The following is a 25,012-nucleotide window of genomic DNA, read 5'->3' as shown; positions in this document are numbered from 1 at the left end:
TCTATTTTGTATGTTGTGGGACCTTTTCCAAGTTTTTCAGGGATTGCTGAAGCCATTTTTGAAGAAGTGGTATAGGTTCTTCAGAAAATGCAAAGCTTTCTAAGGATCCTTGAAGCCATTGAAATATATTTTCCACGGTTCCTTCAGAACATTGCTTCTTGAGGTTCTCTATTTATTTTTCAAAGCATCTCTTCCGTAGGCTTTCTCAAGACTCTGACTGGACTTTTGCCGCCAAAAAACAAGTAGATAAAAAAGGGGAAACAAAAAGAAGGCCTTCCAGAAATTGTTTTCCTTTCACTTTCTTTCTCTTCTTATCATTCCTGACTTTTCTTTTCTTTTTTTCATATCAACTCATTTCTTTTCAAGGTTCTTTCCAACCATATAATAATACAGTATCTTCTTTGGCCAGTAGGTGGGGTCTCAACTGTTATTTTGGGTACCAAGATGAGGGAGACCTCTAACAGCTGATTATCAAAGTTCAACAAAAAGAAAAAACATTCTTTTTACAATTTCTTCTAACACTCAAACAATATTGCAGGCAAATCAAAGTCACTTTTAAAAGGCAACAAAATTCCAATTCAGTCTTTCTATATCGTAAAACTTCATATTCTTCCATCCAAATGTGATTTCTCTTTTGGGTCTTATAATTTATCTCCGTGTATTAAGTTGCCACTTTGGAGACTTTTAAAACTTCTTTTATTTAGGTGGGTCTCTAATTTGAAAAACTTCTCACCCAGTTCCAATCCTCTTTTCACACACCACTCCAGCTCGGTTGCTCCAGCTTTATTCCAGTCATAACGGCTGTCCTTCTTCTCCACCCGTCGGGAGGGCTCCTGGGAACAAGCAGGAGAGCTGCTTTTCTCCCGGAAACAACAAGTAATCCCTCGCTTCTTCGCTACCTCTCCAGGGTGACCATAAAGACCTCCTATCAGAGTAGAATCAGCCGGGATATGTGGAGCACCCAAATGTAAGTCCACAATAGTTAAGATTGTTGATGACAAGGGTTCATCCTTCAGTTTCTTTCAGAGCAAGCAGGTTCTACCCAAATGACTCTCTCCTTCGTCTTTCCCATGCTTATTTTTGATTCCTTAGATTATTTGAGATCCTGGATGTCCTTAATAGATGCTTCAAGCCATTCCTGAGGAGCTAGATGGAATGCTTCACGGTCCTTCCTCTTTGAAGCTGTTTAGAGATTCTTCAAGCCATTGTTGGCATCTATTTTGTATGTTGTGGGACGTTTTCCAAGTTTTTCAGGGATTGCTGAAGCCATTTTTGAAGAAGTGGTATAGGTTCTTCAGAAAATGCAAAGCTTTCTAAGGATCCTTGAAGCCATTGAAATATATTTTCCACGGTTCCTTCAGAACATTGCTTCTTGAGGTTCTCTATTTATTTTTCAAAGCATCTCTTCCGTAGGCTTTCTCAAGACTCTGACTGGACTTTTGCCGCCAAAAAACAAGTAGATAAAAAAGGGGAAACAAAAAGAAGGCCTTCCAGAAATTGTTTTCCTTTCACTTTCTTTCTCTTCTTATCATTCCTGACTTTTCTTTTCTTTTTTTCATATCAACTCATTTCTTTTCAAGGTTCTTTCCAACCATATAATAATACAGTATCTTCTTTGGCCAGTAGATGGGGTCTCAACTGTTATTTTGGGTACCAAGATGAGGGAGACCTCTAACAGCTGATTATCAAAGTTCAACAAAAAGAAAAAACATTCTTTTTACAATTTCTTCTAACACTCAAACAATATTGCAGGCAAATCAAAGTCACTTTTAAAAGGCAACAAAATTCCAATTCAGTCTTTCTATATCGTAAAACTTCATATTCTTCCATCCAAATGTGATTTCTCTTTTGGGTCTTATAATTTATCTCCGTGTATTAAGTTGCCACTTTGGAGACTTTTAAAACTTCTTTTATTTAGGTGGGTCTCTAATTTGAAAAACTTCTCACCCAGTTCCAATCCTCTTTTCACACACCACTCCAGCTCGGTTGCTCCAGCTTTATTCCAGTCATAACGGCTGTCCTTCTTCTCCACCCGTCGGGAGGGCTCCTGGGAACAAGCAGGAGAGCTGCTTTTCTCCCGGAAACAACAAGTAATCCCTCGCTTCTTCGCTACCTCTCCAGGGTGACCATAAAGACCTCCTATCAGAGTAGAATCAGCCGGGATATGTGGAGCACCCAAATGTAAGTCCACAATAGTTAAGATTGTTGATGACAAGGGTTCATCCTTCAGTTTCTTTCAGAGCAAGCAGGTTCTACCCAAATCACTCTCTCCTTCGTCTTTCCCATGCTTATTTTTGATTCCTTAGATTATTTGAGATCCTGGATGTCCTTAATAGATGCTTCAAGCCATTCCTGAGGAGCTAGATGGGATGCTTCACGGTCCTTCCTCTTTGAAGCTGTTTAGAGATTCTTCAAGCCATTGTTGGCATCTATTTTGTATGTTGTGGGACCTTTTCCAAGTTTTTCAGGGATTGCTGAAGCCATTTTTGAAGAAGTGGTATAGGTTCTTCAGAAAATGCAAAGCTTTCTAAGGATCCTTGAAGCCATTGAAATATATTTTCCATGGTTCCTTCAGAACATTGCTTCTTGAGGTTCTCTATTGATTTTTCAAAGCATCTCTTCCGTAGGCTTTCTCAAGACTCTGACTGGACTTTTGCCGCCAAAAAACAAGTAGATAAAAAAGGGGAAACAAAAAGAAGGCCTTCCAGAAGTTGTTTTCCTTTCACTTTCTTTCTCTTCTTATCATTCCTGACTTTTCTTTTCTTTTTTTCATATCAACTCATTTCTTTTCAAGGTTCTTTCCAACCATATAATAATACAGTATCTTCTTTGGCCAGTAGATGGGGTCTCAACTGTTATTTTGGGTACCAAGATGAGGGAGACCTCTAACAGCTGATTATCAAAGTTCAACAAAAAGAAAAAAACATTCTTTTTACAATTTCTTCTAACACTCAAACAATATTGCAGGCAAATCAAAGTCACTTTTAAAAGGCAACAAAATTCCAATTTTTTCAAACCTTCTCATCTGGACTTCTGTAGATCACGAATGCTTTTAATAGAGGCTTCAAGCCATCCCTTTTTTTCCTGGCTTCCACGAGACTCTGACTTGAACTTTTGTAGGATATCTCCTTGTCTGTTTAGGGGGTTTCTCCTATCCGTGGCGGGATTTGCCTTATCACCCCAGCATCTACAGAGTATCCCCTTTAATCTGTTGACCCCTTCAGGATCAACAGTGCTCAAAAAAGAGCCCAAACAAAGGAGTTAGAGTTAGGAGAACTTCCTTCCCTCCACCCTAAGCATGGTGACGTCACCACAGGAAGTCTTCTTCTTCGGGTTTTCTATTGGTTCTGCAAGCCATCCCTTTTTTTTCCGGCTTCCACGTGACTCTGACCTGAACTTTTGAAGATGTTGAATTCCTATAATGGATGCTTGAAGCCATCCCTCCACATCTAACTCGCACGTTTCTGGCCCTTTTTCCTGGAGATGATTAATTGATTCTTCTAGCCAATCATTCACACCCTCCCTGGCTGCCTTAGGACATTCCTCCGGGAGGTTGGTGGCAGATGCTTTAAGCCATTCTGGCAGGGTATGTTTTGACCGTTCAGAGGAATCCTCTTTTAAAAGTTTGAGAGATTTCTGCAGCCACCTCAGAAGATTTGACCCGGGTTCCTTAGATTTTTTAATTCTGTCTACTGAAGCTTTAAGCCATTGATGGTTCAATTGATGTTCCACCATCTGAGGCTTCATTTTCTCTTGAGCTCCTGTCTTGTCTTCCTTCTGGTCTCCGTGTGTCAATAAGGTGCAGCGGCTTATCCTCTGTAGTTCCTCTCTGGAAAAAAAATCAGAATGTTAGCTGTGAATCTGCGCCAACAACAAAGTATTCTTAGTTAAAATAACGGGAACTTCTTTGATGTCAGGAAACTCTCACTCTGAAAGTTTATGAATATTGTTGGGCACCGGGGGATGGAGATTGAAAAGTCTCCTCTATACCTATCTTCCCATTCCATGAGACTAACTCCTAGATTTGTATATGTGAAAGTATAAGAGCCACAGTTTGTTAATTTCTTTCTAAAGTAAGAAGAATGTCAGGTTTTTCCAAGCTTTCTAAGATAAGGAGACCCTAATATGAAATTCTGGAAGAAATAGTTTGTGGTGTCTATCGAAACATTTCTCACCTGCACAGTATTTCTTCGTACGCCTCTTTCTCATCGTTAAGTTTGATATTTTTAAACGTCAGAATCTCTGTTTTGTTTCGCAGCTCTTCACATTCAACAGTCAGTTTTGACATCACTGCTCTCTTTCTGTAAATTATGAGGACCAGAGAGATATTAGCCCTCTTAATTTATTACTTGAATTATTAAGTATTATTGTATTCTATTATAACTATTGCTCTTCTCTTACTCAGTCATACATACATACATACATGCATACATACATACATACATACATACATACATACATACATACATACATACATACATACATGAATGGAATACTTCTTTTATCCATTATATCTGGCCTAAGGGAATTAATAAATAAATCTGAATTTGAAAGAAAAAGTCAAATCGCTATCTAAATATTTCTCACCTATTAAGTTCTTCTTTGAGATCCTTATTCTCCCGGAGGAGCTCTGCTTTCTCTGCAGCTTCTTTCTGAGCCTCGCAGCGGAGTCTCTGGTTCTCTTGCCTCAGTTTCTCCAGCTGCCCAAGTTCCTCTGAACTGAGTTTTCTGTAAAATATCAAGAGCAAAGTGTAATTAGCTCCCTTAGGTTTTTTTATTTGAATTATAAAACTTGTTTAAAATTAAAACTAATTGAAATAGCTGAGAAAGGAAGAGAAAGTCAGGGTGGCTATCTAAATCTTTTAACCTGCTCAAGTTTTCTCTGTAATCCTTGTACTCTTCGGCCAGCTGGTGGTTTCTCTGGATTAGGTCCTGAATTTGGACTCTGAGCTCCTTTTTTTCTGACAGGAGTTTGAATATTTCCATTGTCTTTCTGCAAATTATGAAGACCAGAGAGAAATTAGGCCCTTGGGGTTTTGTTTTTTTTACTTGAATTATCAACCTTTTGATACAATTACAACAAATTCCACCCTTTTTTCCCAAGCTTTACTAGAATATAATTTTCCATCACTTGTTTCATAAAATGGCCCGTCCCATTGCCAATGGACAAATGATGAATGTTGTATAAAAAAGTGTGAACTGAATAGGGTTATAAAATGATGTGATGAACTATGCAAAGACTTACGTATAACTCTGGCTCGTTACTGTCTTCAGATCTTCTTCCAATTTTTCACTTTTTGTCTGAACAATCTAGAGAAGCCAAAATACATCACAAGTCAGGAATATATTTCCATGCTAGGTTGCTTACCCGATGGGAACGCATCTTTCAACTGATGTTCTGGTCCATGTGCTTTTCTGGACTCCGGGAAACCTGGCAGTTCCGTGAAGAATGAAGAACAAAATGAATTTTAAACGCTTGCTTCATAATTTCCTTCATTTCATGGTCATGAGAAGAATTACATGAATTTGTTTTCCATAAATTCTCTCATGTCAGTGTAAAGAAGATATTCGTTGAAACATCCTCTTTAGGAAAAAAAAGTCTAGGGTGTAGACAAGCATATTTGTGCATATTAAAATCATGCATGTCAAGATGAGCACAAATGTGCAACTCCCGATTTATTGCTGTAGATGTTTAATGCAGGCAATAAAGGCTATTCACACCGGGATAGAAAAAGAAAGATTTAGTGTTAGTTCATTTGTTTAGGAAATGCAAAACACGGTGGTTCAAACAAAATCTGAATCATCTACATTTTATTTCACCGCCATTGGTGTGGTATGTGGCCAAAGAAACTAGCTAATGTGGCAAAGAAGGAACCAACCAAGAATGAGCATGAACTCTGACAATTGCCATTCTTGAATAGAAATTACAAATAAACTAGTTTGTATTGAATAGATGTGTGTGTGTATGGATTTCATCCATATAGTAGAAATATAAAGCGAACATATATACTCTATAAAATATGCTGCACATGCATTATTCACAATTACCAATTGTGAAGAAATCATTTCTTTTCATTTTTCTCATAAATATATTCCAAGGTGAGCTACAAGTATACATTATATACCTCAGCAGGTCTCCGTTCTTCGGTGGTAGATGACAGAAGAGGAAGTCTCGATCGTTCTCCCTGCAATGACCAAAGACCCAATTTTTAATGATTTTTGGGAATGGCTGGACGAGTCCCTGCAGTTTTCTTAGCAAGGTTTTCAGAAGTGATTCGATGTTGTTTTCTTCCTAGGGCTAAGAGAAGCTAACTGGCTCAGGGTGACCCACTTGTCTTTGCTTCTACAGTGGGGCAAGAAATGTCGGTCTCTGAGTTTGCAGGTTGATGCCTTAACCGTGGCGTAACAGAAACCATAATTAATATTCTGTCTGTCTGTCTCTAACTACCTAATCTGCCTGTCTGTCTTTCTTAAATTTCTATACATTCCATCCAGTGGTGGGATTCAAACAATTGAACAACTGGTTCTCTGTCCTCATGACCAGCTGGGTGGGCAGGGCTTGGTGGTCAAGTGTCTAGGTGGGCGTGGCCAACTCAATGTCACTCATGTCGATGGGGGCTTCGCCTTAGCTGTTACAGTGTCATAAGGGTTTACCGGAGAGGCAGTTTCTGTAAGCAGGGCAATAAAGATTAGGCTAGAAACAACACTAGAAAGTTTCCTTCCTGCCTTCCTTACAGGATTAGTCCTGTAAAGAGGAAAAAACCAAAGTAAGATTTCTTCCAACCACCGGTTCTCCGAACTGCTTAGAAAGTTAACCACCGGTTCTCCCGAATACGTGTGGACAGGCTGAATCCCACCACTGATTCCATCACACGTTTACTGTGACAGCCTATGAACAAATATTTTCTCTTACCTCTTTTTGGAGACACCTCAGTTTTTTTCTTAATTTCCTCAACCGATAGTTTTCCATGGCAAAATCAGTGACGGAAACTAGAAGGTAAAGAAATAGGTGACAAGGCAGAATAGCTTTGGCATTTTTATTTCAAAAATTGGAATGTAAACTTGAGAGACAATGTCTAGAATAGGACATGATTGGTTAATTACATTTGCCCTCAAATTCCTCTACTCTGATCCTTTAGGACAAGCGTTGCCCTTCCCTCCCCAGCAGTTTCCCCTTTCCTTTTTTTCTTTCAACTAAATATTGGGCATTTCTATTCCAATTGATAAGGTCCCATAACCTTAAGCTACTTTTCAATCTCCTATGACTTACAGGGGAAGTTTATGATCTTTTTCATGAAAGCAGATGGATAGACGATTCAACATGTGGGAGACATTCCTGTTCCCCATTCGATTTCCACCCCTTCAAGTGTTTCTAGAAGCTACAACCTACCTATCTAAACCCCACATAATTCAATTTTCCTATTTATATGTGGCCCATCTGACCTAAAGGCAACACTAGGCAGCTAAATGAAATAAAACATTAACAGATTATAACAGGTAACATCAAAACTAACATTGCTTTAAAAATGTAAATCCTACAATGTAGGGGATGCAGCAGTGATGGGATTCAAAAAATTTAACAACCGGTTTTCTGCCCTAATGACCAGCTGGGTAGGTGAGGCTCAGTGGTCATGTGACTGTTTGGGTGTGACCAACTCAATATCACTCAGGTCGATGGGGGCTTCACCTTAGCTGTTACAATGTAATTAGGGTTAACCAGAGAGGCAGTTTCTGTAAGGAGGGCAATAAATATTAGGCTAGAAACAACAGCAGAATGTTTCCTTCCTTCCTGCCTTCCTTACAGGATTAGCCCTGTAAAGTGGGGGGGGGGGAAGGAGGTTTCTTCCAACAACTGGTTCTCCGAACTGCTCATAAAGTTAACAACCGGTTCTCCCGGATAGGGGCGGACTGGCTGAATCCCAACACTGGGATGCAGCCATGGATCTGTGAACTATCTCAAATGATCTATATAACTGGCCGTCAATATTCCCCATGAAGAGCCTTTTAATTCAAAGAACGTTTTTCTCTTTCATACCACAACGGACCCAAACAATTCAAAACAATTTCTAGAGGTACATTTTTTTTATTTAGTATGTGGGAAAAGTTCTCACTTTGTTCCCAAATGCCAATCTGCAAAGGTATCCCAACAAGTTACTGCCTCACAGTACATTTTTTGGGAGGTCGCATGACATCACAATTGCATCAACAAAATTTGCAATAGTGATGAGAGCTTCATATGCAAAACAAGCTCAGCTATTGATGTTTGCAGATTTTTTTCTTCAAAGTTTGATCAGAACAGAGGCCGACAAATAGCATAGGTCTTCTTGATACTCTTTATTGATTCTATGATTTATCTGCCTTTAAAATGGGGATGGGCAACAGGATTTTACAGACATCCACCAAGGTGTCTGCCCCCTCCCCCCAAATTTCACTAAATACTGAAAGCAAACATGTCATCAAGGCTTGGTGCAAGGTTGGCAATGACATCTCAGCTCTAGAAGTGTAACCTGTGACCCACTTGACCATAATTCCAGAAGTGTGTCCTTACCCGGATCCGCTGGTCCTCCACACGTTAGCACCTCAGCAGCACCTTAGCACTTCACCTCCTCAGCACTTCAGCTCCTCAGCACTTCAGCACCTCTGCACCTCAGCTCCTCAGCACTTCCGTACCTCAGAACCTCAGCACTTCAGCACTTCAGAATGTCAACACCTCAGAAGTCAGCACTTCAGCACCTCCGCACTTCAGCACCTCCGCACTTCAGCACCTCCGCACTTCAGATCTGTAGCACTTCAGCACCTCAGCACTTCCGAACCTCCGCACCTCAGCTCCTCAGCACTTCAGTGCCTGAGCACTTCAGCACCTCAGAACCTCAGCACTTCAGCACCTCAGAACCTCCGCACTTCAGAACCTCCGCACTTCAGCACCTTAACTCCTCAACACCTCCGCACTTCAGCACTTCAGCACTTCCGCACTTCAGCTCCTCAGCACGTCAGCACCTCAGCACTTCAGTACCTCCGCACCTCAGCTCCTCAGCACTTCAGCGCCTAAGCACTTCAGCACCTCAGAACCTCAGCACTTCAGCACTTTCGCAGTTCAGCACTTCAGCACCTCAGAACCTCCGTACTTCAGAACCTCCGCACTTCAGCACCTTAACTCCTCAACACCTCCGCACTTCAGCACCTCAGCACTTCAGCACCTCCGCACTTCGGTTCCTCAGAACTTCAGCACCTCAGCACTTCAGTACCTCCGCACCTCAGTTCCTCAGCACTTCAGTACCTCAGAACCTCAGCACTTCAGCACTTCCGCACTTCCGCACTTCAGTACTTCAGTACCTCAGAACCTCCGCACTTCAGAACCTCTGCACTTCAGCACCTTAGCTTCTCAACACTTCCGCAATTCAGCACCTCAGCTCCTCCGCTACTCAGCACCTCAACTACTCAACGCCTCAGCACAAGGATTGGGATCCTGGATATATATATGTGTAGCAGTCAAAGTCATCACAATCAGTGTTTCATGACATGGCCCTTAATATTTTATCTAGCTGTGGATGGGTGCTAGGGGTGAGCCTTATATGGCACACAGGAAATGGGCACCTTTGAATATGAAGGGGGACAAGAGGTGCCCTCATGTCACCAAAATAAGGATATCATAGTTCTAATACCAAAGGCAAATGGCAAACCTTTACTCTGAAATCCACACGGTTCCTCATATATGTGGTGGTCTCATCTGCTTTTTTTGCATTTTTATAAACTTGAAACAGCAGAAACAAGAAAAAAATCCTACATGAAGGTTTTCCTGGGAAAATTGTATCCACCTTTGTATCCCCTTTAGCCGAAGAATTCAATTTAATTCAATATTTTATCATCCCGGTTGTTGAAAAAAAATGAAAGAACATCACCAACTTGCCACACAGGAAACACTGTAGAAAATACATTTCCCCCCATGTTTAAATTTGCAAGATGAGATCTAATGGAAGAGAATCATCTTTGTATCTCAGGGTTGAAATGTAGAGTCCTTAGTGCTCTCTGAGCTGGGTTTATTGCTTGCAGACATTTCATTACCCAACATCATCATCACAGGGACTTGCAGTCAGGGGAGGCGGGGCCTCACCAGCATCATGAGGAAAAGGAAAGAAAAATTAAAAGGAAAAAGGCTGAGGTAGTTGCTGCCAGAGTCACAGTGGATGACTCTGCTTAGTGCTTAACTGCAGTGGGAGGCGAGAGAACTACGGGCCTCCTTTACTCTAGCTTTATGATCACTTGAGCAGAGTTAAGCAAGGGTTAAAAGATGAAAAATTTCTTAGGCAAAGGAGGCACGTGTTCTCTCGCCTTTTGTAGAGGGCATTTTTAGAGGCTTTTTTTTCTTTTCATGAGGGCAGGCAAAAGCAGAGTTGAAATCCTCTCTGAAACAGCTGGAAAAGCTGCGTGTATGGGGAGGGGGGAGGAATTCAAAAAGTTTGATTGCATGCAGAACCATGTTGCCTTTTCAAACACACACACACACACACACACACACACACACACAGCTGGATAAAAGTATATAAGCCCAGCTTCACTGATTACAAGTTTGAAAAGGCAACGTGATTCACCTGCAATCAAAGGCTCCGATTGGAAGGCAGCAGGGGAATGAGGGGGCGGGGTATGGCAGAGGAGCTGCTTTCAAGCCTTTGGAAAATATATCCAATCCAACTTCTGTGTTTGTGTTTGTTTGAGAGTGAGTGAGTGAGAGAGGGATCCAAGTTCTCTGTGTGCGTGTGTCTGTTCAGTTCAGTTCAGTTCAGTTCACTTTATTTGTATGCTGCCCTTTTCTCTGGGGGGACTCGGGGCGGCTCACATTTCAAAAGGGGTGGGGGAAGGACAAACAATTTACAACATAAAAACATTACATCATTTAAGAACTCAACAGTCATACAATTCTAGTAGGGGTTAGAATCATTAACCCCAGGCCAGCCGGGATAGCCAGATTTTAAGTGCGGTGCGGAAGGTCTGGAGGGTGGTGAGGGTCCGGATCTCCACGGGGAGTTCGTTCCAGAGGGTCGGAGCAGCCACTGAGAAGGCTCTCCTCCGAGTAGTTGCCAGTCTACACTGGCTGGCTGATGGAATTCGGAGGAGGCCTAATCTATGCGATCTTATCGGTCTAGTGGAGGTGATTGGCAGTAGGCGGTCTCTCAAATACCCAGATCCAATACCATGAAGGGCTTTGTAGGTGACAAGTAGCACCTTGAAGCGCACCCAGAGATCAACAGGCAGCCAGTGCAGCTCGCGGAGGATAGGTGTTACGTGGGTGAATCGACGTGCACCCACGATCGCTCGTGTGGCTGCATTCTGGACCAGCTGAAGTCGCCGAATACTCTTCAAGGGCAGCCCCATGTAGAGCACATTGCAGTACTCCAGCCTAGAGGTCTGTTTGAGAGAGGGGGAAGGGAGGGAGAGAGGGAGGAAGGAGGGGGAGGGAGAAGAAAAAGAATGGGAAAACTTATTTTGGAAGGGGGAAAAATGCTGTCGCTTTAAATCGGAACTGAGCATGCCTGGCTGTGGAATTCTGGGAGTTGAAGTCCACAAGTCTAAATAGTGCCTCACCAGGCTTAAAGCTGACCGCACGTCACTGGTGTTATCAAAACATTGCTAATAAGATTTCTCTCTTTAAGACCATAAATTCTTTTTTTTTCTCTTCTGTATCTTCCCATTTGGGGTAAGTTTCCCCTCCATTTAATTCCTATTTCAGTATTCCACTCTTTCCATTTTCAGAAACTAACCAATCACCATGTCTCAGCAATTTTAAATTTTTTATATTCATTTTCCTCTTCGGTTTTTTGGATTTTAACTGCCACTTTTTCCATTTGATGAACATCTTCAACTTCTCCATCATATTTTACTGTTAGATGCACTAAGTAATCCAACTTCTTCTCTATCCTCTCATCTGTAGTTGATAATTTCTGTATTTCTGAGAATATCTTTTGCAGATTTAAAACTTCTCTCTGGTGTTGAAATTGCACCATGATTTCTGGCTGACAAACACTGCTACTCTAGCTTAGAAGGTTTTAGCAGAATTAAGCATCACAATAACATTTCACTTTTCTCTGGTTAAAAATCTACTTCAAAGGGACATCTGTGTGTTTTTCTTCACTCTCTATAAACAAGCTGTGAGTCCTTGAAGTGCCAAGCCAGGATAATCAGTGAAAAAAGTATTTTGTTTCCAATACACAAATATCTAACTTCTGAGAAGCAGCATTACAAAATTACAATGTTACCATTTCTTTGTTTCTTTTTGTAATCTTTTTGTATTTCAAGTTTTAAAAAAAGGTCCGATTTTTAAATGAGTTAGAAAAACACCCACAGTAATGAAAGAGGAGAGTTTTAGTCCATAGATTATGGAGAGTAGTCAAAGAAAAAAAATAGAAGAAGGAAACTTAATCCGTTCATTTTAAAAGGCTTACATAAATTCCATCCGTAAAAATAGCATTTAAAAAGTAAGATAACCCAGTGTTCAAAATCAGTCCAAATTTAATTCCGCCGCTTATTTCTTCTGTTCTCCAGTTTAAATTAATTTTAAGGTTTTTTTATATGCAGTCACTTTTAAAACAGTAAAAATTCCTCAACAGCCGAAAATACTTTCCCTTTCCATATCCTTCCATTTTGGAGCCGCCCCAACCTCATCAGCCATTTGGCTGGATTTTTTGTCACCAGCTTGAAGAATTTCTCTTGGATCAATCCAGAGAATTTGCAATGTCCCTGTGATCAGCAAGATGTATTCTTCCTGTTCACCATCTCTACAGGACGGTCTAGATCTGTTTGGACCACCCAGAGACAAAAGTGTCAACTGCGATCTCAGAGCATTGAGCTCGCACGTCAGGTCATCGTGACTTCGACTCCTCTTCTCCAGCACCCTTTCCTAGTTCTGTTTGATTTTATTTTGCAAAATTCAGAATAAGTTCACCATACTTCTAAATGTGCACAGATACATGTAGATTAGTGATGTAAATGTATGGGATGTAATTAGGTTTGCCTTTCTCGAAAAGTGCCTGCTACAGTTTCATTATGGACTCCCCTACTCAAAAAGGCAGGGAAATGTACAAAAGAAGGAACTTATCAGCGCTTTGCTTTCATAATTAATAGAATCAAAACTAAGAAACCACTCTTTGTCTTTGAGCATATCAATTACCTCTCAGGTTAGTTGACACATCATGCTAAGTGAAATACAATTTGTTTGATGTGGCTCATCTAGAACTGTCGTGCCTTCCTCTGACATATCCTCAAATGAAGAACTACTGAACTGAAGAAATAGTCAAGGCACAGTTATCCATTCAAGCTGAGACTGGACTATACGATATTCCTCCAGGTCAAGGAAATTAATCCAGCACCTACTAAATGCTGTCTGGATTTCTCCCCAGAGAAAACTGATGCTTGCAGAGAATACACAGGAATGGGAGAAAGACTTATGCTTTGGAGTGCAAGAAAAGTCATGCAGATCTTCCAGGAGTAGGTCTGACTCTGCTGCAAATTCACACACAAATAACAGAAGAACTATGCTGCCACAGCATTTAACTTTCTGCCTTCCTTTCAGTCTATTATTACTAGCAACTATCTGCTAATGCTAAATGGCTTGTAACCCTTCTTGGATGGAGTTTTGGTCACCCCAAAACAAAAATGATATTGAGACTTTGGAAAGAGTTCAGAGAAGAGCAACAAAAATGATTAGGGGCATAAAAATATGAAGAACAATTGCAGCAGGGGTGGATTCCTGCCAGTTCTAACCTCTTCTATAGAAGAGGTTCCACAAATCTACAGTACCGTTTAGAACCGGTTCCAGCTCCCTCCCCCCGCCCGTCCGCACATCATCAAGATGAAGAGCGAGAGGAGGAATTCTGGGACTTGATGTCCACAAGTCTTAAAGCTGTCAAGTTTGAACACCCCTGGGGTGTTTTTCTCTAAAGGTTTAGTGGTGCAAGGGTCTTGTAATTTGACAGCTTTAAGACTTGCGTGCTTCAAATGCCAGAGTTTCTGAGTTAACATGACTGGAGGAGGAATTCTGGGAGTTCAAGTCCACAAGTCTTAAAGCTGTCAAGTTTGAACACCCCTGGGTTTTTTTTTCTAAAGGATTAGTGGTGCAAGGGTCTTGTAACTTGACAGCTTTAAGACTTGCATGCTTCAAATGCCAGAGTTTCTGAGCCAACATTTTGGTTGCTAAGCAAGAGCATTGTTAAATGAGTTTCATCACATTTTACAATTTGACCATGCCCACCCAATCACATGGCTGGCAAGCCACTCCCACTCGGTCACATGGCCGGCAAGCCAATCCCACCCAGTCACATGGTTGGCAAGCCAATCCCACAAAGCAGGCCACACCTACAGTAGAGGTTCTAAAACATTTTGAAACCCACCACTGAATTGCAGGAACTGGGTATCGTCTAGTGAAAATAAGAAGCATGGGTGACATGATAGTAGTATTCCCAATACTGGAACTGAAGAAGAGGCCAACTTATTTACCAAAACATCTGAAGACGGGACAAGTAACAATGGATGGAAACTAACCAAGAAAAGAAGCAACCTAGAACTAAGGAGAAAATTCCCAAGAGAGAGAACAATTGAACAGTGGAACAAATTGGCTTTGGAAATTATGGGTAACCCATAACCCATAAGCTTTTAAGTCTCCTGCGAGAGCAGGGATTAGGCTAGATGGCCTCTGAGGTCCCTTTCAACTTTATTATTGCTACATCATGTGATAAAGCTAGTTCCTGTGACTCTTTTTCACCTTTTGAGTTTTTCTGTGGTAGTTCTGTGAACTACATTCACAGTCATTGACTTTGCTTTTACTGTGGATTTTCACCTCCACTACAGCGCCACCTCCTCTAGAAATAAAGAAATAAAACTACCACGGTTTTGTCAAGGCAAAAAACCAACTATATTATGGAGTTTGGAAAGTTGTGCCAAAACAATGTTGACTTATTCAACAACCAGTGGTGTAAAAATAAAAAATAGTATGACTTGGCAAAAGCAGTAGCAGTTAGACTTATATACCGCTTCATAGGGCTTTCAGCCCTCTCTAAGCGGTTTACAGAGTCAGCATATTGCCCCCAACAACAATACGGGTCCTCATTTTACCCACCTCGGAAGGATGGAAGGCTGAGTCAACCTTGAGCCGGTGAGATTTGAACAGCCGAACTGCAGTCAGCTGAAGTAGCCTGCAGTGCTGCATTTAACCACTGTGCCACCTCAGCTCTGTTTGCAAACACTTTCATTAACTTGACTTAAAATGCTGTATTGTAGCACAATTCACTTTTTTTTTTATTTTTACTTTCCTTTTTCATGACTGAGAACCCCCACCCCATAACCAATAGAATCTGGAGTCCCTGTGTTCTCCATATTTATTTTTACCATTATTATGAGAATCTCTGACACTGCATAGCAGAATGTTGTTTAGGAATGGTGAGTATTAACAAAGTTCTAGTGTTAAAAGACACAAGAGGGCCTCCCTGAGAAACGAACAGTAATTTGTGTTCCAATATACAATATAAACAGTGCTTGAATTTGCCAGATACTTCCTGGCAAAGATATATAATTAAGGGAGGAGAGAAATGCTTCCTGCTTACACAACTTCACAAGGAAATAATGAAAGTATTGCTACAGATTTATAACCTTTGGACTTTGTGCCGAACAGACAGTAGTGCATGAATTAATATCAGTGCAACTTTCTAGGTGCCTCTTCAGAAAAGCTTCTATCCTGACACAAAGGTATGGGACGAAAAGTGGCCATTATTGGGGCAGGAGTGAGTGGGCTGGCCTCTATCAAGTGCTGCCTCGAGGAAGGGCTGGAACCTACCTGCTTTGAAAAAAATGATGTCATTGGAGGACTTTGGCAATTCACGGTGAGTAGCACTAATTCAAACTTAAAATTCTGAAAAAACCCACCCATGTAAGTAATTCTACAAGCTACAACACCGAAAAACTTTACATGAATCCAAAGCTTGTGGAGTTTGGAATTTTTTTTCTCTCTGTTGCTTGTTCCATCAAAGAAAATTTGGGTCCTTTAAACTAAAATTCAGATCATTCTTGACTTTAGTGGCTGTTCAAAATTAAAACAGAACTGAAAAATATGACTTATGACCGAGGTGGCGCAGTGGTTAAATGCAGCACTGCAGGCTACTTCAGCTGACTGCAGTTCTGCAGTTCGGCTGTTCAAATCTCACCGGCTCAAGGTTGACTCAGCCTTCCATCCTTCCGAGGTGGGTAAAATGAGGACCCAGATTGTTGTTGGGGGCGATATGCTGACTCTGTAAACCGCTTAGAGAGGGCTGAAAGCCCTATGAAGCGGTATATAAGTCTAACTGCTATTGCTATTGCTATTTTTTCATAGTTGCAACCTTTGCAGCATCCCCATGACCATGTGATCAAAATCCAGATGCTTGGCAACTGGTTCATATTTATGACAGTTGTTGTGTTCCAGGATCATGTGATCACCTTTTGCGACCTTCTGACAAGCAAAGTCAGTGGGGAAGCTACATTTACTTAACAACCAGGTTACTAACTTACCAACTGCAGTGATTCCTTAACAACGTATAGTCATAAAATGGGGCAAAACGTAACAAATGTCTCACTTAACAACATGAATTTTGGGGTCCATTGTGGTCATAAGTTGAGGACTACCTATAGCTGTTTTGCGGTCGAGAGATCATGTTGCAATGATTAAAGTAATTTTTGAAACAACACCCATGAAATAATAGGAAGATTCCATAGACCAAAAAGAAAGCAAGAGATAATCTTGCTCTGAGCAACTATAAGCTGTTGTTGTTAAATTATAACCAGTGGTGGGTTTCAAAAAATTTTGGAACCTACTCTGTGGGTGTGGCCTCCTTTGTGGGAGTGGCTTGCCGCTCATGTGACCGGATGGGAGTGGCTTGCCAGCCATGTGCTTGTTTGTTTGTTTTTCTTTCTTTCTCTCTTTCCTTCCTTTTGCCTCTCTGTTCCTTTTTTTCTTTCATCTCTTTTTCTTTTTTTATTTATTTATTTCTTCCTTTCTTTCTCTTTCTCTCTCTCTCTCTGTGTCAGTCTGTCTCTGTGGGGGGGGCAGTGGTGGGTTTCAAAAAATTTTGGAGCCTCTTCTGTAGGTGTGGCCTGCTTTCCGGGTCCACTGGTGGAACCTCTTCTAATCGGTTCGGTAGATTTGACGAACCGGTTCTACCGAATAGGTGCGAACTGGTAGGAACCCACCTCTGATTATAACTAACTTGACTGTGGAGGAAAGATATATACAAAAAGCAATATCTAACTACTGACACTGATGTCAGAAGGGTCCAAGACAGGCAGACTAAAGTAAAGGAAAATAAGTAAAAGATAAAGCGATGGGAGGTACAGAGAAAAAAGATGGAGGAAGCATTATAAGCAATTCTTTGAGAAAGCTGCATTGCTGTCAAATGCAATCAATATTGCTGTATGTCTTTCTTGGATGGGAAGTAAAATATAGGAACCTTGTCCAAAGAGCAGATACCTATCACTTTCACCTGGAGACCAGCCCAATCCTGCAAGATCAACCGGAGAAGAAAATCATGAATAGTCCAGCCCTTCAGGAGATTCTCATCCCTACAGGCAATTTGCCTTGGATTTTGTTTACCTCAGACATCACAAGTTCAGAGGCAGCAGTGTGAGATTGTGGGGGGGGGGCTCTTAGTGGGGGGGCTCAAGTGAAAGCTGGTTGAGAAGCTGACTATTTCCAAAGTTGGCAGGGAGATAAAAATCCTGAAGTGCCTACAGGCAGGCTGTAAACAATTAGGAGGCCTTTCTTTAATTAAAGAAGGTGTCCAATGAGAAAAAAAAATGCTCTTCATATTGATAATTCCCATGGACTTTAGCACCTTCATATGCTAAGATATGTTCATATGTGGGTTGGACATATAGGTATAGGTTTATTAGATTTATATGCCGCCCTTCTCCCAAGGACTCAGGGCGGCGTACAACATTAAAAGAAACACATAATACAAAAGTAAAAAAAAATAATTAAATAGAATAACCCCCAAAAAACCCAATAAGAATTGACAATAACATTTTTTTAAAAATTCAAATTAAAATTAACAATTATTTTGTTTTGTTCAGGCCAGGCTGGCTTGCTGGAAAAGCCAACTTTTTAGGGCGCGTCGGAAGAACCGGAGGTCGGGGATTATACGAAGCTCCGGGGGCAGCTCATTCCAGAGGGAAGGCGCTCCCACAGAGAAGGCTCTCCCCCTGGGGGTCGCTAGCCGACACTGTCTGGCCGACGGCACCCTGAGGAGGCCAACTCTGTGGGATCGCACTGGACAATGGGAGGCTATCAGTGGCAGTAGGTGGTCTTGCAGGTACCCTGGGCCTAAGCCATGGAGCGCTTTAAAGGTCATAATTAGTACCTTGAATCGCACCCGGAAGACAACCGGAAACCAGTGCAGGCCGCCTAAAAGGGGTGTAACATGGGAGCACCTAGGTGCCCCCATGATAACCCACACAACCACATTCTGGACCAGTTAAAGCTTCCGGGTGCTCTTCAAGGGCAGCCCCATGTAGAGAGTGTTACAGTAGTCCAGGCGAGAAAGGACGAGGGCATGAGTGACTGTGCACAGAGCATCCCGATCCAGGAAGGGACGCAACTGACGTACCAGCTGAACCATATAAAATTTTTAATTTAATTTTTAAAAAAATTAATTAATTTAGAAAACAAAAACATCCAAAAGGCAGATTAAATGGACCACTAGGTCTTTTTCTGCTGTTAATTTTCTATGTTTCTATAATGAAGTTTAGGATGTATGCATTTAAGTATTTGTATGCCAGAGGTGGGTTCCTATCAGTTCATACCAGTTCGGTAGAACCGGTTCATCAAATCTATGGAACCGGTTAGAAGAGGTTCCACCAATGGACCCGGAAAGCAGGCCACACCTACAGAAGAGGTTCCAAAAAGTTTTTGAAACCCACCACTGTTGTATGCACATTGATTTCACCACACAGCTGTTTCTTTTTTTATAAATTGAGTGCCACACACATATGACGCTGTACATGTATGATATATATTTTCAGATGATGGTGCATTAGGAGGTATTAAAACTTCCTACTATCCTATTTTACTAGCATACCTTAGATATATTAAAACTCCTTTGTAATCTTTCCTGTTTGATGAAGGACAAAGAAACCAGGCATTCTCTGCTTCCAGAGAAGCTAGCTATTCCCAGGATTAATTATATAGACTCCAATGCTCATCCCCAAACTACCTTATTCTGGGAATCACTAAAATGACATTCTCAACACATTTTCACAGATAGGAAGCATGTGTATGTATGTATGTATGTATGTATGTATGTATGTATGTACCGTATATATGTATGTGTGTGTGTGTGTATATATATATATATATATATATATATATATATATATATATATATATATATATATACACACACACACACATACATACATACATATATATATATATATATACATACACACACATATACATACACACACACATACATACATACATATATATATATATATATATATATATATATATATAGAGAGAGAGAGAGAGAGAGAGAGAGAGAGAGAGAGAGAGTTATATAGTTATATAGTTATATTTGTGCTGATAAATAAATAAAGGGAGACTAGTATAGATCTATTTCAAGCTATTTAGCTCTCATCAGCTAGCCATACCCTTACTGGGATTCAAACCTGTGCTATATTACATCTTAGGCAAACGTCTTAGCCATTAAGCCACAAGTTCTCCTCCTTATCAGCTGAAGCCAGGGAAGAAGGTATATATTTAGTGTCACAACCCCTGGTAAGCCCCAATTATGGGAGGAAGCTAACAGCTTCCATTATCTGTCAATCGGCTCGTCACAAGAGTCCATCACAACAGAAACCCAATATTTTTACTGTTGCCTTTGTTACACATTTTGTGTTATATTTGTGCTGATAAATAAATAAAGGGAGACTAGTATAGACCTATTTCAAGCTATTTAGCTCTCATCAGCTAGCCATACCCTTACTGGGATTCGAACCTGTGCTATATTACATCTTAGGCAAACGTCTTAGCCATTAAGCCACAAGTTCTGCTCCTTATCAGCTGAAGCCAGGGAAGAAGGTATATATTTAGTGTCACAACCCCTGGTAAGCCCCAATTATGGGAGGAAGCGAACAGCTTCCATATATATATGAGTGTGTCACAGAAACCCTTTTTGTGTTCTTAAGTCTCCCTGAACCAAAAGGTTCCTTTGGAAGTTGAAATGAAACAAAACACAAAAACACATATTTAATTAAAATTTGATTGTAGAATAGGATGAAAATGCAATGTCATTTTATTTATTTCTTTAATATTTACATTTATGTGCCATTCATTTTGTTGCCCAAAGCTGGACAACTAAGGTCATTAAAATAAAGGTAGCTATATATCACTGGTCAGCAAAATTAAATAAAACCAGATTTATCCCTTGGCTAAAGCAGACTACATGTAAATAGTAGGTTGCATTGCAAAACACTTTCAAAAATGATTTTTAAAGGCTTATAAACATTTTACTATGTTATATACCACTATTGTACAGGACATTCCTGAAAAGGGAAGGACCAATGTTTACAGATCTGTGGTGAGCAACACGTCCAAGGAAATGACCTGCTTCAGTGACTTCCCATTTCCAGAAAGCTGCCCCAACTACCTACATCACTCCTTAGTCCTGGAGTACCTCAAGGATTATGCTAAACATTTTCACCTTCTGGACTGCATTCAGTTTAAGGTGAGGGGGGAAATAGGTATTTCTGCAACAGTCAGAATAGGAAAGGAATGCAAATGTTAAGTGACATTTCAACCATTGATATGTTAAAAATATTAGAACTCCACTATATTAGAGAGATTCCATAGAACTATAGGGTTCCACCACAAACCCGCGTTCGACTAAAGCGCGCTCGACGAAACCCCGTAGCTGATGTCCTCAACAGGGCAACAACAGCGCGGAGACAGAAGCAAGCTGTAAATGCTAAACCTAACCCTTAACCCTTAACCTAATCCTAACCCTTAATCTAACCCCAAACCTAACCCTAAACCTAACCCTAACAGTGAGAGATTTATTATTTCTTCTGAGTGCTTAGTGCTCTTGTCAACTATTATGCTTTTTGAGTAGTTCTACCCTCTTATCTAGTAATCCTCACAAATCCCAATAGAACACAAAATAATAGCAAAATTTGGGATGCCGCCGCTCTATAATGATGCTGAGTTATTTTGTTTTGTTTGGGGGTTATGCAAGACTACAGTATACAGCATCAGAGAACATCCAGATTTCACAACTACTGGACAATGGGTGGTCTACACAGAGGCTAACGGAAAAAAGGCATCAACTGTCTTTGATGCAGTTATGATCTGCAGTGGCAATTTTACAGAAGTTAATCTGCCCTTAGATTCTTTTCCTGGTGAGTTTTGATCAAATTTGCTAAATACAAATAAGCCAATGTGATTATGGTTCCAGCTATTAAAAAAAAACACGGTCTTGCTGTTTTATAATGCCAGGTTGATTCAAAATAAAATAAATAATCCATGATTTGATCATGGGTGAAAAAGCCAAGTACAGTCTTTGTGGGGAGGACAAAAATGACCTTAAAATAGTACAGGACACATGGCGATGACCTCTAGGCTGAACAAACGTAACATGCTGTATGCTGGTCTACTTTTGTGTCTAGTCTAGAAACTTCAGTTTATATAAAAATCAAGAGCCAAACTGGTTTGTGGGAAAATGCAAAGAGCCCATATCATATGGGTGATCAAATTATTGCACTGGCTGCTTGTTCATTTCCTGGCAAAATGCTGGTTGTAAATACTACAAAACTTTGGTCCAGGTTAGTTTATAGAATGTTTCTTTATATAGGAACTTCCACAGTTGCCGAGAGCAGTGATGATGTTTACCTACAAGGGGGTTGATCTGGCATTGACTTAGGTCAAGCCTTCTTGGCTGATACTTCATTTCTGTGGAATGTTTTTCCTGCAGAGTTCAAGGTCCTGATGTTTCCATTAACTTTTTTAAAACATCCTTAAAATACATTTTGGTTTATAACTGTTGCTTAATTGTTAATTATTCATTTTATTTGCGTAACTTGTGTTCTGGATTTTAATTGTAATTTTACTATCTAACATCAAGATAGTTGTTATATTATAAACTGCCAAGAGACTTCAGTGGCCAACTATACACCAACTTAGAATGATAATACAGGCAGTTGTCATCTTATAACTGTTCATTTAGTTACAACGACAACAACAAAAAGTGACTTATGACCATTTTTCACAGTTATGACCTTTGCAGCATCCCCTCAATCATGTGATCAAAATTCAGATGCTTGGCAGCTGGTTCATATTTATGACCATTGTTGTATCCCAAGGTCATGTGGTCACCTTTTGTGACCTTCTGAGAGGCGAAGTCAATGTGGAAACTACATTGACGTAGCAACCAGATTACTAATATATCAACTGCAGTAATTCACTTAACAACTGTGCCAAGAAAGGTTGTAAAATGGAGCAAAACTCACTTAACAAATGTTATGTTAACAAATGGGGTTGCATTGTGGTCATAAGTAGAGGACTATCTGTAGTCTTCCCTTTGTCCTTCATAGGGGATTAGCAGAAGAAACATGCCCAACTACTCTAAGATATTTCATCAGTGGCATTCAATCAATCAGATTAGAGCTGGAAGGGAACTTGGAGGTCTTCAAGTTCAACCCCCTGCTCAAGCAGGAGACGTTAGGCCATTTCAGACACATGGCTATCCAGTCTTTTTTTAAAAACCTCCAGTGATGAAGAACCCACAACTTCTGAAGGCAAGCTATTCCACTAGTTCATTGTCCTCACTGTTAGGAAGTTTCTCCTTAATTCCAGGTTGCTTCCCTCCTTGATTGGTTTCCATCCATTGTTTCTTGTCTTGTTGACCTCCTCTTCTTTGTGGTAGCCCCTCAAATACTGGAATACGGCTATCATGTCACCCCTAGTTCTTCTTTTCTCTAGACTGGCTGTATTCAATTCCTGTAACCGTTCTTCATAAGTGTTTGTCTCCAGGCCCTTAATTATCTTAGTTACACTTCTCTACAGTTTTTCCAAAGTCTCAACATCTTTTTTGTCGTGTGGTGACCAAAACTGGATGCAGTATTCCAGGTGTGATTTTACTACGGATTTTGTAAAGCGATACTAAGATTCTTTGCCTCTGTTTATACCAAGGATTGTATTTAGCTTTCTTTGGCTTTTGCCGCACACTGCTGACTCATGCTTAAGTGATCGTCCACTAGGATTCCAAGGTCCTTCTCACAGTTAAGTGTTTTTGAGCCAGGTTTCACCTAATCCGTACTTGTACCTTTGGTTTTTCCTACCTAGGTGTAAAATTTTGCTTTTCTCCACATTACATTTCATGTTGTTGGATAAAGTCCGTTGTCTGTCAAGATCTTTTTGGATCCTGAGCTTGTCTTCTAGAGTGTTGGCTATTCCTGTCATCTTAGTGTCATCTGCAAGACCGAAACTTCTGGTACCGCACTGCTTACTTCCCTACATATAGATATGGTACAGTAAGGACAACCCATTGGGTATGATTTGTCAGTAATCATTTTTGGGGCTATCCAGGATTACACTAACATCACTTTTCTAGTCTTGGCATGTATAATTTGAACAATAAATACCCAGTGGGGAAGGGTTTGGGCAAAAAGCAATTTTATTACATGTTCTTGCAATATGAGAATTGCTATCTTCCCCATATGCTTGCTTATTTTCAATGGGAAGAATGATTCCAAAAGAAGAGTTTTCTCCCATGAACGACAGCAGACTCAGAAAGCAGAGAGGCAATTATAATGGAAATTACAGTAGGGATAAAGACCTAAAACCACGTTATCTCACCTGTTATCTTAGTCCACCTCATTTCCATCCATGGTAGCTATTTATGTTCTCAAAATTACGCAATTCCTATCACATCTTTTTGAAATTCAATTTTTTCATAGAAGAGAGATGGATCATTACAATCACTACTTAAGGCAGAAGAATTAAATGGTATCAGAGACAATGAAATAAGTTGCCCTGTTACAGAAGAAAGAAAACAGAAGGAAATCAGTCCTATTTATAGTTGAATAAATCTGATAATGTCGGAGCTCCAGTAGATCAGGACTATTTAGTCCAGTATATTGCCAGTAGACCCAATCAAGTCCTTCTAAAAAACTCTTATACAGAATATCAAGGGAGTCAATAAAGAAAATGACATTTTAAAATGTTGCAGAGAGGTGCTATATTTGTACTCACAGATGCTTTGAGAGAATTAAATCCAAGGTTTAAGGGCCATGTAGCTGTCTCTTGCTATGGTACAGTATTTCCCCTAACTCTCTTGGCAGATAGCCAAGATAGATAGATAGATAGATAGATAGATAGATAGATAGATAGATAGATAGATAGATAGATAGATAGATAGATAGATAGACAGACAGACAGACAGACAGACAGACAGACAGACAGACAGACAGACAGATTCATAGATTTTCACAGGTATAGGTATGCTGGTCTTGTTGTATTCAGGTCTTTTCCTGTGTAAGATTGAGATTGTCTTGGCAACGTTTCGGCGAGGTCTCACTCGCCATCTTCAGGCTGGTGTTTTCTGCTTCATGTTTGTGTGAGTAAAACGTGGTCAGAGCTGCCGTCTTTCTATAAATTTTGGTGGCGGGGGGTGGAGTGCTGGCTTTGTTTCAGTAAGTGGATTGATTGGCTGTGTGGTTGTATCATGATTGGTAGATTGGTGCTGATTGGTGCTGGCTATGTGTCCGTTGTTGTTTTGTGTTGTAACGGCCTGGGTGGTGAGTGGGGCTCGTTTGTTGACTAGGGTTGGTTTCCAGATGTCTGGCAGGTGGGAGGTATCATCACATTTATTCATGTTGTGGGGGCATTTCTCTATTTCGATAGCTTCCATAATTATTCTCTTGTTGAAGTGTTCAGTTTTGGAGATTAATTTGGTTCCTTCAAAATTAATTTCATGTCCTGTAGCTTTAAGGTGCTGGAAAA

The 25,012-nt window shown here is 40.5% G+C and overlaps 2 protein-coding genes across 5 annotated transcripts in view; one reads left to right on the top strand and one right to left on the bottom strand.

The window, feature by feature from the left end:
- The window catches only part of FMO4 (flavin containing dimethylaniline monoxygenase 4), a 73,348-nt gene that overhangs the window by 32,500 nt on the left and 15,836 nt on the right, over window positions 1-25,012 (top strand). For 3 of the 4 annotated variants that reach the window (XM_032226097.1, XM_032226099.1, XM_032226100.1), the window contains exons 3-5: window positions 15,697-15,866; window positions 20,553-20,741; window positions 21,249-21,411. In XM_032226097.1, the coding sequence (XP_032081988.1) occupies window positions 15,735-15,866; window positions 20,553-20,741; window positions 21,249-21,411 (484 nt within the window). In that variant the 5' untranslated portion in view covers window positions 15,697-15,734. Of the gene's footprint in view, window positions 1-15,190; window positions 15,867-20,552; window positions 20,742-21,248; window positions 21,412-25,012 lie in introns of those variants that run through there. The other variant, XM_032226098.1, reaches the window with a different exon arrangement.
- LOC116514525 lies at window positions 3,067-4,399 on the bottom strand. The gene is made up of 2 exons (XM_032226102.1): window positions 4,176-4,399; window positions 3,067-3,829 (listed from the first exon to the last, which is right to left on the bottom strand). Exons 1-2 carry the CDS (start codon window positions 4,286-4,288, stop codon window positions 3,268-3,270), a joined length of 675 nt encoding a protein of 224 aa, XP_032081993.1. The 5' UTR covers window positions 4,289-4,399; the 3' UTR covers window positions 3,067-3,267.

This window comes from Thamnophis elegans, chromosome 11 (genome assembly GCF_009769535.1).
Source record: "Thamnophis elegans isolate rThaEle1 chromosome 11, rThaEle1.pri, whole genome shotgun sequence".
Lineage (NCBI taxonomy): Eukaryota > Metazoa > Chordata > Lepidosauria > Squamata > Colubridae > Thamnophis > Thamnophis elegans.
The sequence above is the reverse complement of the archived record's forward strand: the minus strand, read 5'-3'. Positions and strand labels throughout refer to the sequence as shown.

Bases quoted from the DNA above. Each gene is read 5' to 3' on its own strand.
- LOC116514525 (XM_032226102.1), bottom strand. From the start codon at position 4,288: ATGTCAAAACTGACTGTTGAATGTGAAGAGCTGCGAAACAAAACAGAG. The intron at 3,830-4,175 runs GTGAGAAATGTT...TTTTTTTTCCAG, and splicing joins TACGAAGAAATACTGTGCAG to AGAGGAACTACAGAGGATAA.